The sequence below is a fragment of the Leopardus geoffroyi genome, chromosome E2, assembly GCF_018350155.1.
Source record: "Leopardus geoffroyi isolate Oge1 chromosome E2, O.geoffroyi_Oge1_pat1.0, whole genome shotgun sequence".
NCBI lineage: Eukaryota > Metazoa > Chordata > Mammalia > Carnivora > Felidae > Leopardus > Leopardus geoffroyi.
In genome coordinates, this window is record NC_059335.1 from 34,914,575 (window position 1) to 34,931,470 (window position 16,896).

At 54.1% G+C, this 16,896-nt stretch overlaps 1 protein-coding gene across 6 annotated transcripts in view; it reads right to left on the bottom strand.

Moving 5' to 3' along the window:
- CNGB1 (cyclic nucleotide gated channel subunit beta 1) overlaps window positions 1-16,896 on the bottom strand; it is a 77,514-nt gene that overhangs the window by 51,691 nt on the left and 8,927 nt on the right. The window contains exons 1-13 of one of the 6 annotated variants that reach the window (XM_045442914.1): window positions 16,086-16,129; window positions 14,266-14,305; window positions 13,856-14,031; window positions 11,742-11,799; window positions 11,372-11,444; window positions 10,430-10,550; window positions 10,283-10,325; window positions 10,048-10,084; window positions 8,352-8,427; window positions 8,023-8,062; window positions 7,484-7,667; window positions 5,715-5,790; window positions 4,105-4,141 (exon numbers count right to left, since the gene is read on the bottom strand). In XM_045442914.1, the coding sequence (XP_045298870.1) occupies window positions 4,105-4,141; window positions 5,715-5,790; window positions 7,484-7,667; window positions 8,023-8,062; window positions 8,352-8,427; window positions 10,048-10,084; window positions 10,283-10,325; window positions 10,430-10,550; window positions 11,372-11,444; window positions 11,742-11,799; window positions 13,856-14,023 (913 nt within the window). In that variant the 5' untranslated portion in view covers window positions 14,024-14,031; window positions 14,266-14,305; window positions 16,086-16,129. Of the gene's footprint in view, window positions 1-2,026; window positions 2,154-4,104; window positions 4,142-5,714; window positions 5,791-7,483; window positions 7,668-8,022; window positions 8,063-8,351; window positions 8,428-10,047; window positions 10,085-10,282; window positions 10,326-10,429; window positions 10,551-11,371; window positions 11,445-11,741; window positions 11,800-13,855; window positions 14,032-14,265; window positions 14,306-16,085; window positions 16,196-16,388; window positions 16,711-16,896 lie in introns of those variants that run through there. The other 5 variants (XM_045442912.1, XM_045442913.1, XM_045442915.1 and 2 more) reach the window with 5 other exon arrangements.

Below are 16,896 nucleotides of genomic sequence, written 5' to 3' on the forward strand. Positions count from 1 at the left end.
GCATGGGTGGCCTCTCTGTGCTGGGCACTACATGACCCCAGCCTTTGGTGTCCTGAAGAGTTGATGCCGTCTTTGTTTACATCCTCATTTTCTTTTTAGATACTGTTTAGTGAGGAAGCATTTTACAAGCTTTTCCTCCTTTCATTTCTGGGCCAGGCCTCTGAGCCATGCCCTATACAATCCCCATTTTACAGCCAGAGATTCTATGGCTCTGAGAAGAGGCTGGTGGCCAGGGTACCCGAGGGGAAGGGCAGGCACGGGGTACTCGGCACACAGATCCAGTGGCAGAACTCCCTGCAGGCCTGGTGGAGCCCTGAGACCCTCTCATTAGGCATCGGAGTCAGAGCTCCCTAGCTTTTTCAGGGCCCTGCCCCTGGGTCCAGATGGGGCCACTGAAGCACTGTGGGTGTTCAAGCTCATACGGAAACTCCTGCTCCATCTGGGGCTGAAACTTTGCTCCTGGAGTCCCTCACTGTCCCGCCACCTCCTGGCCAGCATTCTCTGCCAGCCTAGGATGTCCCTCAGGGCAACTGAATGGGGTTCTGGCTCCAGGGGTGAAGGTCATCAATTGCATCTGAGGAAGGAGATCCTATTTCCAAGATCAGCAAACAGGGAGGTGGGAGGCATAAATTCTAGGTCAAGGCCCGCACCAGACCCTGGGTTGCCGGCAAAGCCCAAGTTCTGGCTTATCCTCCCTGGAATGCCTGGGTCCTAGATGCTTTGGATGTGGCCCAAAGCTCAAGAACCCCTGATTCCATTGCTTTCTCTGCCTCCAATGCTTGCTCAGCCTCAGGGTAGTCTTTGTGAAGTCATTCCCCTGCTCAACCACCTTCAGTGGTTCCCCATTGTCTATAGCCTAGTCTTGTAAGATAAGGCCCTACCCTTTTTTTCCCCAATGTTTATTTATTTTGAGAGAGAGAGCACATGTATATGGGGGAGGAGCAGAGAGAGAGACAGAGAGAGAAAGACAGAACCCCAAGCAGGCTCTGAGCTGTCAGCACAGAGCCTGACTTGGGGCTCAATCTCACAAACTGTGAGAGCATGACCTGAGCTGAAACCAAGAGTTGGATGCTTAACCGACTGAGCCATCCAGGCATCCCAGGCCCCAGTTTTTCTGGCTTTAACTTCTGCATCAAAAACTCGGGATTTGCTGAGGTACCCAACACTCCCCTCTCCCACCTCCAGCCATTTGCTCACTTTATTCCCTCTCCTGGGTTGTCCTCCCCTCACTGCCAACTGGGGACCTGAAGGGTCTCAAAGTCAAAGGCTTAGTAGCCAGGGAGATGGTATAGGTGAAGGGGGGGCATGTGCTGCCTGCCCTCAGGAGTGTCCTCAGAAGCACAGCATGGGTCTATTATAATTGCTATAGAGAAGCCAGACTTATCCAATGCAAAGCCACCTTGTTTTTAGATGTTGGCAACTAATTCTAATATTTAAAATCACTCCTTGCCCCAAACACAGACATCTGTGGGCCAACTGAGGATCAGGATCCCTGGAAAACTCCTCCTTCCTGCTACCCCAGTACCATGGGCCACATTAACTCAACCACTTTTCAAACCTAAGTACTCATTTTAGCTTCATCTGAAGCAAAGATATCATGCAATCGCAGCTTTGATGTGCTAATTTATGCTTTTTAATGTCACCAAAGTCATGTGCCATTGTCCACTGCTGGACCCCAAACTCTTCGAGGGAGAGAACACAGCCTAGCCTAAGGGGATCCTCTTCTGGGAGAAACTGTGTCCACTGGGGCACCGCCTGTGTGTCAGGCACCACGCTGAGGGCTGTGCAGGCGACCTCTCAAAGAGAGTCCTCCATGGGCTTCCCCACAGTCTTCTGGTGGGAAAATCTCCTGCTGTCTAGCCTGAGTCCCACAGGCTGCCCTTGGCTGCCCTTCTTGCTTCCGTGGAAAGGCGCCGGCTTTGGTCTCGGAGAAGGAACTGTGGGACTGGCTCCCTTCACCTAGCCTGGGAGTGTGGGGAGCGGCAGGGGGGTCACTGTTCAAGGAGGGCATGGGGTCAACAGCCACCTCTTCCCCCTCCCCTGCAGGTCTTCAGGGCACCCTTGTCTCCTTCCATCCATCCGTCCGTTTGTCCATCTGCGCTCTCCCAGGATCCCTTCTCTCTTGTTTCAGAGGCCCCCCGCTGCTGCCACGCCTGAAACAAGACAGAAGGGTGGGTGGCTGGGTGGGCAGGCGGAGGAAATGAATGAGCAGGTGCGTGAATGAATGAATGAATGAAAGGGCAGGGAGGCAGGGGGTAGAGCTGGCAGCAGGAGAGGGAACTCCTGCCCCAGCCCCTTAGGGTCACCCCATAGAGTGGGTTGAATCGTGTCCCTCCGAAACATATATTCAGTCCTGATCCCTACAACCTGTGAATGTGACCTCATTTGGAAATAGGATCTTTGCAGATGTCATTAGTTAAGGATCTCAAGATGAGCTCATCGTGGATTTAGGGCGGGCCTTAAATCCATGACTGGTGTCTTTATAAGAGGAAGGAGAGAAGATCTGACAGACACGGAGGAAAAGGCAGAGATTGGAGGCCAGCTAGCAGCCAAGGGACCCGGAGGACTGCCAGCACCACCAGAAGCCAGGAGAGAGATATGGGATGGTTTCTCCCTAGAGCACCAGGAGGAGCCGACCCCCCAGCACCTCAAGCTGGGGCTTCTGGACCCTGAACTGTGAGAGAACACATTTCTGCTGTTCAAAGGCACCCAGTTTGTGGTCCTTTGTTCGGTCAGAACCTGGGGAGCTAACACACTGGGCTCCTGGCCCCACTGCCCCAGTGCCCACCCACAAGCCACACACTCCGGGCTCACAGGGAGGTCCTGTCCACAGCCAGCTGAGCACCCTGCCTCCTCCAGAGGAGCAGAGAGGAGGAGGAGACAGGGCCAGGGGCTCCGTCTTCAGAGCTCTCAGTGGCCCCCACTCTGGAAGCTGTGCTCCAGGAAACATTTTCTGTTCCTTTAACCTTGACAACTGCTGCCAGGCCCAGCGGATGCTAGTCGCCGCTCTGTGACAACTTGCTCTGTGACCTTGGGCAAATCCCTGTACCTCTGTCAGCCCCAACAGCCATGGGGGTCCCTGCTCTGCGCAGACTCCACGAGACTGAGCAAACCCTGCTCTGAAGCCTACCCCTTACAATGTTGTCACCATTATACAAATCCCATCTCCTCCCATGGCCACTCTGCCAGACTATGCCAGACTCCGCTGCATGGTCAACTGGTCTGTCCGTGCTCCAGGCTATGGTGGCCATCCTCACCCTCAGGGTGCTCATAAAGACCACCATCAGCCTGGCAGAATTAGGGTTTTCTAGCCTAGGACATGGGTCCTAGGGACCCCACCATGGTGTGAGGGCCTGTGTCCAGGGTGGAATAGGGCCACCACCCACTGGCCCTCAACTCTGCTTTGCTCACCTCTAGAACTTATCAGCAGCCTGGTACATAGCAGGCCTTCCACGACCTTTATGAATGAATGAATGGATGAATGAATGCCCTGTACACCACACGCTTGTCCCGAGGCCATGAAATGGAGGAAGAACAGATTTTGGACCCTGGCCTTCTCCTCCTAGCCTCAGTCGATCCCTCAGTACTAGTGCAGGGCTGGGATAAAAGGCAGCACACACCTCCCCACCCTCCCCACCCATACGTAAGGGGAACCCTCCTGCCTCACTGGAGCTGGAGTTTATGGGATCTAGTTCCTCCAGGGAGACCCCATGCCTCTCCCCTCATCCCTCCACTGGGACTCTGCCTAGCCAAACCCACTGGCCCAGGGGGAAGTGGGGAGCTCTCTTTAGGTGTTCCCAGAGGAAGGGGATCCATCCGACTTAGCCTCACAACTGTTTTCTCTGGGTAGAAACTGGAAGGCAAGCCAGGTCCCCACCACGTCTCTCCCCATCCACCATGTGGCCCTGGGCCAGGCTCTGGCTACCTGGCCGGGCTGACCTGAGATGAGGCCTGCAGGACATGGGCTCTCTCCGCTCCAGGTCAGGAGGCCCCAAACGTAGCCCCCAAGTAAGTTCAGGCCTGGCCAGCAACCACCCCACTGTGCACTCAGACCAAGCAACCCTCCCGGAGACACACACGAGGACCCACTAAGGTGTCACTTACCAGTCTGCACGTCACACGCCACAGGGGAATCAGGTTCCTGCATGGGGAGAAAAATGCCGTGTCCTCCTCACCGGCCTCCCTGCTTCCACCACCCCTCCCGGCACACACAGGGGCAAGAGGGCTTTCCTCACCCCTATCAGGACACCCGCAGAAGGTCCCGTGGCTCCCGGCTCCTCTCTGGTCTGCATCCCCCCCTCCTTTCTCAGAGCTCGCTCAGTGCTCCAGGCACTGTCCTCCCTGGGTCACCACTTGGTCCCACCTCAGCTCCTTTGCCCAGGCTGGGCCCCCTGCCTGAGCGGCCTACCTTCCACTCTCCACTCTCCATGTAGGGAAAACCTCCTCCCGGCCCTCCCCGGAGGGTTGTCTCAAAGCTCCGTCTGTAGGAGAGGCCTCTCCCCAAAGCACCACACCTTCCCCTGCCCCAGCCCCGTACTCAAGGGGGCCCCTCCTCTCTGTGGGGGCATCTTCACCACAGAATGTTCCTGCCACCAGGCCCTTTCCATCCTCTTGGAAAACTCCAAAGCTGTGTTTCCTCGGCCACCCGCAGAGGCCACATGGACACAGAGCCTGCAGGCTCGGCCTGCAGGGAAGGGGGCCCTGAGGATTTCTGCCCACCTCCTACCGAAGCCAGGACTGGGACCAGGCCTCTCGCCTCCCAGTTCCAGGTGACAATTGTCAGGTGGCTCAACCAGTTAAGCCGTCTGACTCTTGATCTCTGCTCAGGTCATGATCTCACAGTTCATGGAATGGAGCCCCATGTTGGGCTCTGTGCTGACATCATGGAACCTGCTTGGGATTTTCTCTCTCCCTCTCCCTCTACCCCTCCCACACATGCTCTCTCTCTCTCTCTCTCTCTCTCTCTCAAAATAAATAAATAAACATTTAAAAAAACAAAAAACAAAAAACCAGTCAACAAATAAAGCTTAAAAAAAAGATATACAGTTGTCCCCAAGAGAGAAGGACCAGGTGCCAGGTTCTTGGAGAGGGGGAAGAAGAGGTGACAGAGGACTTGCTCCCTCCACCCATCCATGTTAGAGTCCTAGGTTCTCAGAAATGCACACAGGGCTCTCTGGCTTCCTATAAGCCCCAAGCCCCACTTCTTTCCAGAACATTCCCTGCCTCTCTTGTCTCTGGTCCTTTGCATCTGCTGATCCTCTGTCCGAAGGGCTCTTCCTACACCACCCCAATCCTACCTCTCCCTAGGTTTCAGCTTGCAAGCCACCTCCACCAGAAAGCCTTCCTTCATGCTGGGGGGGCAGTGGTGGGGGTCCTCCTCTGTACCCCACATCCTCTCTGCTCCCTCCATGGAAGCATCTCCCCCACTGATTATGGCCTCCTGGTTAGCACGCTGGGCCAGCACTTCTCAGCCCCGTGGCCGCAGCCCCTCAGGGAAAATGTGTGGAATAAACGTGAGCTGACTAGATAGACAGGCCGTTCCCCCGGGGCGCTCACCGCAGCCTCCCTTCTTCCTTCGGTGCCTTCCGTGCCTTCGGTGCCCCGCCCTCAAACTATAGATCCTTGCCTGAGCTCCGCCCCCAGCCCATCAGTCCTTGCCTCAGCAAGGCCCCTCCCACCACTCCCTAGGGCCCCGCCCCCCGCCCAGCACAGACCTGCTCACCAGCCTTCCCATGGAGCACGGGTTGCGGCAGGGCCATCTCCAGCCTGTGCCGGAGCCAAGCCATCAACCTGCAAATGGGAGAGAGCAGGCCATGTCTAAGTGGTGGGGCTCACGGGGAAACTGAGACCAGAGTCAGGTCCCTCCCAAGGCAGACAGCAAGCCCACCAGAAGGCAGACCAGAACCAGGTCTCTAGCCCCAAAGACTGTTGCCCTCCTCCCTCTGGGTACCGCTCAGACCCCAGCAGGTAGCTCAGCACCCACTCTGCCACCCCCACCCTGGAAGTGCATGCAGGTGTCTCACACACTGCCAGGGCAGGAGCATTTAGCAACACATATCCCGATTTTAAATGCATGCATCCTTTGGCTCAGCGATGCCAGGTTCTCAGTTTTGCCCTACAGATTTACTTGCATGTGAGTGAAATGATGCTTGTACAAGCCACTGATTGCAGTGAAAGAGTAGAAACAAGCTATGTAAAAGCTGGTACCACCCTATAATAGAGTACTCCGAAACAGTTGAAAGAGTGAAGCAGACCAATCCAGATAAAACCACCTCTAAGATACTTTTTATGTGTTTTTTGTCTTTAACTTTTTAATGTTTATTTATTTTTAAGAGAGAGAGAGGCAGAGAGACTCGAGCAGGGGAGGGGCAGAGAGAGAAGGAGACACAGTATCCGAAGCAGGCTCCAGGCTCTGAGCTGTCAGCACAGGGCCCGATGCAGGGCTCGAACCCACAGACGTTGAGATCACGACCTGAACCACTTAACCAACTGAGCCACCCAGGTGCCCCTAAGATGCACTTTTAGGTGAAGGAAGCAAAATGCAGAACAAGGTATGTAGTTTGCTGTTGTCTGGTCCGTGTGTTGGTTTGAAGGAGAAATGTCCTCCCAGCTTGTTTGCAGGTAGAAAATGTGTTGAATGGCAGAGAGCTGTTGATGGGAAGAGACCCCAGAAACCCCTTTAAATTTTCTCCCCAGTGCATGGGTTACTTTGAAAATTTAAAAAACTAGTCTGGGGGTACCTGGGTGGCTCAGTCGGTTGAGCATCAGACTCCTGATTTCAGCTCAGGTCATGGAATCAAGCCCTGTGTTGGGCTCTGTGCTGAGCATGGAGACTGCTTAAGATCCTGTCTCTCTTGGGGCTCCTGGGTGGCTCAGTTGGTTAAGCGTCCGACTTTGGCTCAGGTCATGATCTCACGGTTCATGGGTTTGAGCCCCACATCAGGCTCTGTGCTGACAACTCAGATCCTGGAGCCTGCTTCGGATTCTGTGTCTCCCTCTCTCTCTGCTCTTCCCCAACTCATGCTCTGTCTCTCTCTCAAAAATAAATAAACATTAAAAAAAAAATCCTCTCTCTCTCCCCCTCTGCCCCTCTCCCCTACTCACACTCTCCTTTTCTCTCTCTCTCTCTCTGTCAAAACAAAAACCAAACAGGGGCGCCTGGGTGGCGCAGTCGGTTAAGCGTCCGACTTCAGCCAGGTCACGATCTCGCGGTCCGTGAGTTCGAGCCCCGCGTCGGGCTCTGGGCTGATGGCTCGGAGCCTGGAGCCTGTTTCCGATTCTGTGTCTCCCTCTCTCTCTGCCCCTCCCCCGTTCATGCTCTGTCTCTCTCTGTCCCAAAAATAAATAAACGTTGAAAAAAAAAAAATTAAAAAAAAAAAAAAAAAAAACCAAACAAACAATGTTCGGTGAAGTGTTGGGTGTTGGGCTGGGGCAAAGCACTGATCCTGCTCCCCATGGAAGGCATGACATTTGGGGGGCTCACCTGGCAGGGTCCCCAGCAGGCGGCAAGGAGGAAGCATGGAAGGTGGCCTGGGGCTCTGAAGTTGGCTCTTCCTTGGGCTCCGGGGGGCCAGCAGTGGGCATGTTGGGGCTCTCCGGGGCCTGCAGCATGGGCTCCCTTTCCAAAGGGGGTCCTGGGGGCTCTAAGCAGCAGGCAGAGCAGGAGTCTAAAGATGACAAAGCAGGGCTCCATGCAATCCCTCATGGGCACAGGGGACCAGATGCCAGGCACCAACAGGACTGAGTAAGGAGCCCTTTGGAACCACTCCAACTATGCCTCTCATTAGACAGGGCACTGAGGCCCAGACAGCTCAAGGGGCTTGTCAAGACCTCACAGGACGGTCCCACACCACTGGCTTCCCAGCCTGCACTGGGGAGGGGTTCCAAGGCCCACCACAACAGCCCAGCCCCCACAAGCCCTGAACCCCTCCCTGGCCTTGGTGAGGGCTAAGGTCCTCCCCCAGGATCCCTCAGGCCCCAGTGGCACCCCCAGCCCAGCCCTCCTCAGTCCCCTCCCTGTACCTGGGCCCAAGGCGGCATCTGCAGGCTCATCTCCCCAGTCCTAGATCAGAGACAGGGAGTGAGGTCACAGAGCAAAGTGAGCCCTGTGCACTCCCTCCCCAGCCAGTGGTGCCCAGGGCAGGCAGCAGGGGGCCCCCTCCTTCCCCACGAATCTGCTTGCTGTTTTGCAATCACTCCTCTCCATCAAGGAGAACCCTCCAGGGAGGACAGCACTCCCTCTACGTGTCCCAGGGGTTGGGGATAGCCTGCTGGACTACACACATCCTTTCTGGGACCCAGAAACCCTCCCAGGTGGTCATCTGTCTGCTCCCCCTTTTTCCTCCACTTACCTTGGAGCTTTGGGGGGGCTGAGGCAGCACTTTCTCCAGATTCTGCTCAAGCCACCTGAGCAGCCAGGGCCCAGGCCTGCAAAGGGGACAGGGATCAGAAGAGCAACCTAATCACCCTGACCTGAATGTCTGTTGGAATCCCAGGCTTCAACCAGTCCTTGCTCACCTCTGGTCCCATTCTGCACAGTGGGGACCTTGTATTGTACACTCTAGAAGGGTCTCAGGTAGTGGGGCAACTTCTGCCAGCCCCAAATTCTGACCCATGGCTGCACCAGGCCTGGAACAGCAGGCCCAGCCTTGGCCACCTGGGCCCCAGGTGAGAAACAGCAGCTGCCTGGGGACCTGAATACAGCATGGGGGACTCCCTGTGCCTGGGACAGATAGGTCTGGCTTCATGGGTCTGTGAGCAGTGCAGTCACACAGGGCCCCATACTTATAAGGGCCCACTTTTGGTATTCATGCGGTTGTCACAATCTTAAACTCTTAGTGATTTTTTTAAAGGAGTCCTGCATTTTCATTTTGCATTGGGCCCCGCAAATTATATAGCTAGCCCTGGGGTAAATGGGTCCCAGATCCATCTGGCCTCCAGGCAGCCCGTCCCTCTTCAGGGGGAACCCACGTTCCCAGGGGATCCCATCCCCCCAGGTATGGCCCCAAAAGAAAGCTGGCAAATCCTCTGGGGGACTTCATCCTAAATTGCTTTACTGGTCTCATGAGTCAGCCGAGTGGCCCCTGGGGACCCCTGATCTGGGCAGCCTCCAGGGGACAAAAAGAAATAGACCACAGTGACTGGAACAATGAATGAATGAATGAATGAGTGCAATCACATATATTCATTCATTCATCCCCTCCATGCCGAGTCCCCTCCTTATGGCAAGCCCTGTGCCAGGCACCAGGGTTCAGCAGTGACCAGACAAAAGTCCCTGCACTCAAGAACCCAGCAGTCTAACAAATGAACAAGGGAAGGAATGAATGAATGGGGTGAATGAAGGTGAATACATGACTCCGGGTCCCCAGCAGAGATTGCAAACTGGAGGTTCCAGGCTTATCTGGGGGGCCCATAGTATTCTGAAAACTTTTCAGTTAGTTGGCAACATCTAAAATTTAAGTATTCCATAAAACCCTAAATTTCTAGCTTCTCCTAAAAAACTGGAGAATCTGGTCACACTGGGCCTGAACTCCTGCCAGACAGAGGCAATGGGAGCTGACCAGGGCCCTCTTAGAGAAGGACATGGCCTTCCCTGTTTGCCATAGTCCTCACCCACCCTTAATAACAAGACAGCCACCCACCTTGGTCAAGTCGAAGAAGTACAAAGCTATTGCCGACTGTGAGGCCGACCTAGGTACCCCTATGTCCCCCACAGTGGTCCCAGCCCTGCCCCTGGGCTCCATACAATGCCCACATACACGAGCCCATCTATGAGGAACTCATCCATGCCTTCTCCCCATGGCCTCCCACCGGAGCATCTCCCGGCAATCAGCACAAAAAACCATGGGAAGCACAGGGCCCTTTGGCTCCATTTTAAGAATGAGAAAAGGGAGGTCCGGAAGAGATGAGAGGCAAGTCCAAGGTCACACACTGAGGTGATGTGGTCCTGAACACAAGGTCCTCAGGTTTGGGCACACAGCTCCCCCAACCACACACACTACAGATGAGGTTCAGGGGCCAAACCATTGCTCAGGGAGGGGGACTTACCCAGTGTCCTGGGCCCCAGGGGCCACATCGAGTCCATCTGCAGAAGAAAGGAAGGTGGTCAGCAGCAAGAGACCTACCCAGACCCCGTCTCCTGGTCAGCCTCACTCAAACCAGGGTTGGAATCCAGAGCCAGGCAGATGAGAGTTCCCAGCCTGTGAGCTCTCCACAGGGGCAAGATCCAGCCCGAGCTCCACTAGTCCCACCCCCAAAAAGCCATCCTGCCTCCTGGCCTTACCTGAGCTCCCATTGCTGCATTGCCCAGGGATCTGTGCTCCTGCCTGCCAGGACAGACAGACATGTAAGGGCAGAGAGCCCAGACCTAATGGCCTCCCACCCTGTCCTTCCCCACCAAAACCACCTCAGCTCCCACACCCACAAGTACCTGGGTGGGGCCTTCCAAGCCAGCAGCAGTGGTCTGGGCTGGCCCGCTGCTGAGGACCGGCTGTGGGACAACTTTCTCCATGCCTTTCTTGAGCCAGGTCAGCACCCAGCCACTGGGAGTGCTGAGGGACAAAGATCCGAGTTTGCCCTCAGGTCCCCGGCCCCTCCCTAATCTGAGTGGCACTCTCTGGTGTCCTAAAGAACTTGGGTTGAATCCCAAATGTCTATCTCCCCACTGTGAGGCTTCAGATACGTCACCTTCCCCCAAGGCTTGCATCCAACTCTGGAAAATGGCAGACACCAAACCTTGGCAAGGCAGGTATGCACAGTACCATCCTGAGCCCACTCCCATCAGATGCTTGGTCCAAAGCAGCCAAGTTCTAGTATCCTGCTTCCTGTTTAGCCTGGCTCCGGGGGGTCCCATCCTACACTAGGCATACGTCATGTGCTCCAGAAGGGTCAGAAGGGTTGGGGATTTCCTGTGGGGCGTTTTCCTTGTGGCTGAGACTGGGCAGCCTAAATATGAGGGTCACAGACTCACTGCCTGAGGCTAGCTTCTCCCCCCACCCCCCAAAAGATATGCTCACTTGGATAAGCACTGATGGTCTAAAATGAGCCAACTTGGAGATTTTACATGAAAGTCTGGATTTCTGGCTTCATTGGGAAAATCAGAAGCCCTGGCCACACTGGATCTGCATTTCTCCCAAGCACTGAGAATGCTCCAGCCCCTATTCTCTGTTTCTCTTGGTCACATTGCCCATTTGGCCCAGGAGATCCTTGCCTCTGCCTGAGGATCCCTTCAGCCAGTTCCCAAGATGTTCTGGGCAGTTGCCAGCGAATGAGTGGAGACCTGAGACAGTGCTGGTCCCCACCCCCAAGTGGCTCCCTGGTTTTTTTGGGGGGTGGGGGCTGGCCCCGAGGAGAGGGAAGGGTGGTGTGGTACCTGTTCACTTCGGGAACCACAGCAACCTGGGCTTGGAGGGATGTGGGTGGAGTAGGGGCAGCCTCCTGGGTTTCTGGAAAAGAATTCCCCATACTTAGATCTGGAGCCTCAGAGTACCTAGGGAGGTCTACCCTGTGAGGGAGGTCAAGTCAGAGGTAGGGGAAAGAGGAGAACCCCAAGGGAGTCAGAAGGCCAGGGTTCCAGCTCAGCTCAGCTAAAAAGTCCCCAGGAGCCCGATCCTCAACTTCTCTGAGCCTCAGTTTCTTCATCTGTGAAATGGGCCTGCCGGCCTATGAACTCTGCAAAGCCCTGAGAGAGAACATACTCCTCCCTGCTGCTGGCCCCGCCAGCCTGGGCTTCCAGCACTTACCCTGAGGGCCTGGCTCAGCTGCAGCCACTTCCTCCCCCTCAAATGGCTCCTCCGGTGGCTGGAAGGTTCAAACAGGACCACGTAAGCCCTCAGGGAGACCAGCCCGGTTCAGGTAGGGGCAGCCCTCACCCCGCCCACTAAGGACCCCCTCACCCCACAGGACCAAACAGCTCTATGCTCACATTCGTCCCTGTAAATCCCAGCAACTTCACCCTCTACTTGGGACACTTCCTCCCTCACAACACCACGGGTCCCACATCCAAGGTGCCCCCATCAAGGTAGCCCCAAGCCTATCACCTTCCCCAGGAAGCTGCCCCACTCCAGTGGCCTGAGAACAGAGAGGAACACTGGAGACAGTTATGAAGCCTTGAGGCAAACTGAAGGGGAGAGGGAGAGGAGAGGACCCCCCACCAGCTATCCCTCTCCTGGGGGGGCCAAACCTGCCATTCCCCTGGAGCAGCTGGGTAGCAGTTCAGCATTTGCCATCTGCCTCTCATCTGCCTCTGTAGCTGCAGCTCCTAGTGCTGCGTGCACATATGTGCGTGTACAGACATGCGTGCACACACACACACACACACACACACACACTCATTATACATGTAAATGTATGAGCTCACATAAATGTCCATATATGTGCAGTTAGATGCATACATGCATGAGCACAAATAGGTACACGTGCAGTAACACAGTGGTGTGAGCATACACATGCACAGATAAGTGGATCTGCTCATACATGCATGTGCATATGCAAGACACAAAGCACATGTGCATATACGTTTGCATATGTATACATGCCCCAATACACATGCATGTGCATAGAGGCACATGCAGAATATTCATATATACATGTGCGTGCAAGCAGACATGCATACATGCAAATGCCTGCAAGTATACAGACACACAAACACATGCATATGCACACTCCCATACATTTGCATATATACACAGACACAGATACTTGTGTATACATACATGCACATATATATAAGCTCAGTTCCATAAGCAGGGGCATCTACACGCATACACATGCACTGACATACAAACACATATTCACAAACACATCATTTCAAATGTACATCAACACACAATCAAATACACACATAGATGAATAAACGTGTGTGCACACACATATGCATGTATGCCTACACATACAAAGGTCTGCATCTGAACACTCACACATGAGCCTGCATCATAGATGTATAAAATATGTATGTATACAAACATGCAGCTACATACAAATATGTTCATACACACATGCATGCACAGAAACACAAACGTGCATACACAAACACATGAATACATTCACAAACTCAGAAACATATACATGTACACACTCATACACTTATAGCATGCCCCACACACTCTACAGACACACCAAGGCATGTGACATACACGTGTGCATACAAATACATGTAAATACGTGCATGTGTTTGTGTGCACACAATTTGCTAATACATATGTATGCACAGACATACCACTAAGGACACAGGGCATGCACATATGTGTACATACATGTGTGCACGTGCAAACACATATGCACACAAACTCTCTACCTGGGTGGTCACTGTTTCCTGTATATACCCCGTGCTGCCCAGGACAAGCCCTTCCTCTACGAGGCACGCCCTGCCTCACCATCTCCAGTCACAAGTGGGCTCACCCTCTGTGTCTAGGAGCAAACCCCACCAGCTTCCACTCTCCAAAGTTAAGATGATTCTCTCCCTCCTCTGAGCTCGCATACTTCTGTCTGATATACTCATTTGGCCCTCCTGGGAGGGGAGAGCTGAATCCAGTGTTGGAGCTCCCCAAATTCTCTCATCACCTCTGTCTCCTGGTAGAATGACCTGGCTGGTACTTGTCTGCTGACCCCCAGGGGCAACGTCTTATTCACCATTACGCTCCTAGCACAGTGCACAGGCCTGGCATCCATTAGATGCTAAATCAAATCTTTTTAACTGAGCTTCTGAACTAGTTGTCATCAGGCTCCTGAGCGGATGGGATGCAGAACTGGCAGGTTTGGATGTGCTCAAGTCCCCTCGTAGAAGGTCCCCGGGGGGGCAGCTGACCCAAGCTGGGAATTCCGGAGCCATAAGGCCAGCATGGCTGCAGCCTCTTACCAGGGATTCGTCCCCTAACTCGGCCTCCTTCGGGGCTGTTTTAGGCGCCGGCTCTGGTTCCAGCTCCGCCTCTGGTTCTGGTTCTGCCCCCTCCTCCTCCTCCTCCATCTTTGTCTTCTGAGGGGTCCCTGGGGGCTGAGGCAGCACCCTCTGGACCCAGCTCCACATCCTGATGCCTGTAGGAGACAGAGTCCTTAGGCCTCCCCAGAGTGTCCACTGCTGCTCCCACCATTCGGGCGCCACTTAGGTGGGTCACACATTTCCCTTTTCTCTCATTCATCTTTAAAAACATTTTTGCAAGTTATTCCTCCAGGTATTCACCTGATAGAGATACTAAGGCCAAAAACGTGTATAAAGAGCTTGGTCACAACAGTGTTATAGCAAAAGATGAAAAACACCCAAATATTTACCTGTAGGGATCTGGTTATTAGAAAGTTCCTAAATGTTCACCTATAAGAGGAACGCATATTAAATAAATTACAATACATCTGATAATGGAATACCATGGAGCCATAAAAAAGGTGGATCAGTTTGAACTAATATGGAAAGATGTACATACTCTGGACTCCAGGAATGACCAAATCAGTTAAACTCTCTGTGCCTCAGTTTGCTTGTCTGTAAAATGGAGATGTTACAGTACCTATCTCGTGGAGATCATTGTGAGGATAAAATAAACTGGTGAGAACATGGCAGGCACACCCTGAGCACTTAACAAATGGCTATGACTATTATTTGGTGTCAAGCAAGAACAGTAATTGTAGAATATCACATTCAGCACGATCCCAACATGGATTTTTAAAACTACATTGTGAATAGCATATGAACGGAAAATGCTTTAACATAAAAATTAACCTGTTTTCATGATTCAAACAATTTTAAGATAAAATGACAATTAAATCCCTTTTTCAAGATTTACTGTGATATTTCAGCCCTACCTTCTATGGGTACAGTTTCTGGCAACATTTATCTTCTGGGAATGGGAGGCCTCTGCTCTTATGACTAAATCCCGCAGGATGGCCTGGCCCAGGGGCACCACACAAGGCAGTAGGTGCAAACTCCCACCCTTGAAAGGGCCCTTCTGGGGAGATGCCCAATATGATAGAGTGCTTCTCTGTCCCTCCTCTGCCAAGGACATTGGCCCCAGGCTGAAAAGGACAGGCACAGGGCCCAGGATCCATGCCCCAGTGCCCGTTCCCCACAGCCCCTTGGCTGTGCCTCCTGCCCTCTGCTCACAGCCCCGACTTCTGCCCCCGCTCTGGCCTCAGCACCAGCTGTCCTGGGAGAGGCTGTGCTACAGGGGCAGAGCTCAGGGTGGGAAATCAGATCCCTGACTCAGCCTCCAAAAAGGTGAACCTGAGCCAGACATGAACCTCTCCGGCCTTCCATTTCCTTGTTGGGTGGGGACACAGACACAGTGATTTCCAGGGTTGGTAGAGCCCAAGGCCATGTGTTTAGGATGGAGGATTCCCCCGACCCCAGCCAGCCCCAGCCAGCCCCATGAGGCAAGACTGAGCTACGTGTCTTCCACCCTTGATCACATTCATCCTCGTTCTCCCTGCCTGCCACCAGCCTCAGGAAAATAATTGTTACCACTTTGTAGCTCAGGAAACAGAGGCACAGAGAGAGGAGTAGACTTGCCCAAAGTGACCCGGCCGGTAAGCAGCCAAGCCAAGTTACATTCAGGTCCACTGGACTCCAGGTGTCTCACATCCACCTCCGATGCTATTGACATTTGCCCAGGGTTGGCTTCTGCAGGCCAGTCCTGCAAACCTTTTCCCAGTTTGTTTCTGAACCTCCTGGAAATGATTAGGGAAGCTCTCCCCACTCCCAATTTTTCTTCTTCCCTCAGACCCAGTCATTTCCTCCAGGATGGAAATATTTGCATGGCCCTGCTGATTCCACATTGATAAGGGAGGCTAAGGTAGGAAGGGTGACTTCAGAGCCCAGGGTAGCTATGATGCTGGGATCACCAGCTTTTCAGAATCTTCTGGAAAGCTAGGGAAAATACAGGTTCCTATGCCCCTCTAAACCCTCTGCGGGACCTGGAATCTGCATGTCATAAGCTGCCTCTGAAGATTCACTAAGGTTTGAGTCCCACAGACAGAGAGGGAAGCCCAGTTTTCCTGCCTTGCCCTATTCTCCAAGTCTAGATGCCTTGCTAGAAGGAGAGCATGGGGGGGGGGGGGTCCTACCAGGCCCCACACCCAGCTACCACCTCATCCCAAGTTACCTGCTCGGATGCCAACCACCAGCCAGGAATTGCCTTGTCCCTGACACTTGCGGCCGGTCTCTCAGACACAGGGGGGATTAATAGGCAGCAGTGGTGCCGTGTGCAAAGGATTAGCAGGGGCCGAACAGGGGTGGGGAGGTGGTGGTGGAAGACAGGAGCTCCAGGCCCAGGCAGCCAGCAGCAACCCTCCAGGGGCCAGCAGGGATCTAGGTCCCAGGGAAGGAGCCCCACGTGGACCTGCTTGGGACACCATGAGTCACCAGGGGACCTCCCCAGGTTCCAGGGGCCCAGTTTGCCACATACCTTGACCAAGCCACAGGGTGGCCGGTGGGAGAATAACAGCTTGATGTCCCCATGTGATCCTGGGAGACTCTAGGTGGCAGAGGCCTGTCAACTGTCAGTCAGCAGTGGCAGGAGGCACACCCCAGCCCTCCAGCTCCAGATCCAGGACTCAGGCAGAGTCTCTCTGGGCCAGAGTCTTCTGCAGCTTGGCAGGACCTCAGTAGCCCCTGCCTTGGGCTCTGTCCGGTCGGCCATGGTCCCAGAGCTGGGCCTTTAGGAAGAATCCAAGGACTGAGGGATGGCTGACTACGTGTGAGCTAGCCCCGCGAACTGAGGTCCGGCCCTAGCAGGGAGACAGAGATCTTCAGGGAGACAGGGACGGCAGCCCAGTGAAGAAGGGCTCAGCGAGATGACAAGAACTGGGTGAGAGTAGAGGAGAGGGGTAGCCAGCAAGGGATGGGGACTAGGTCACCCACATCATCTCCTGAGCTCCTCCTGTGTGCCCAGCAGTGTGCACAAGCAGGGCAGA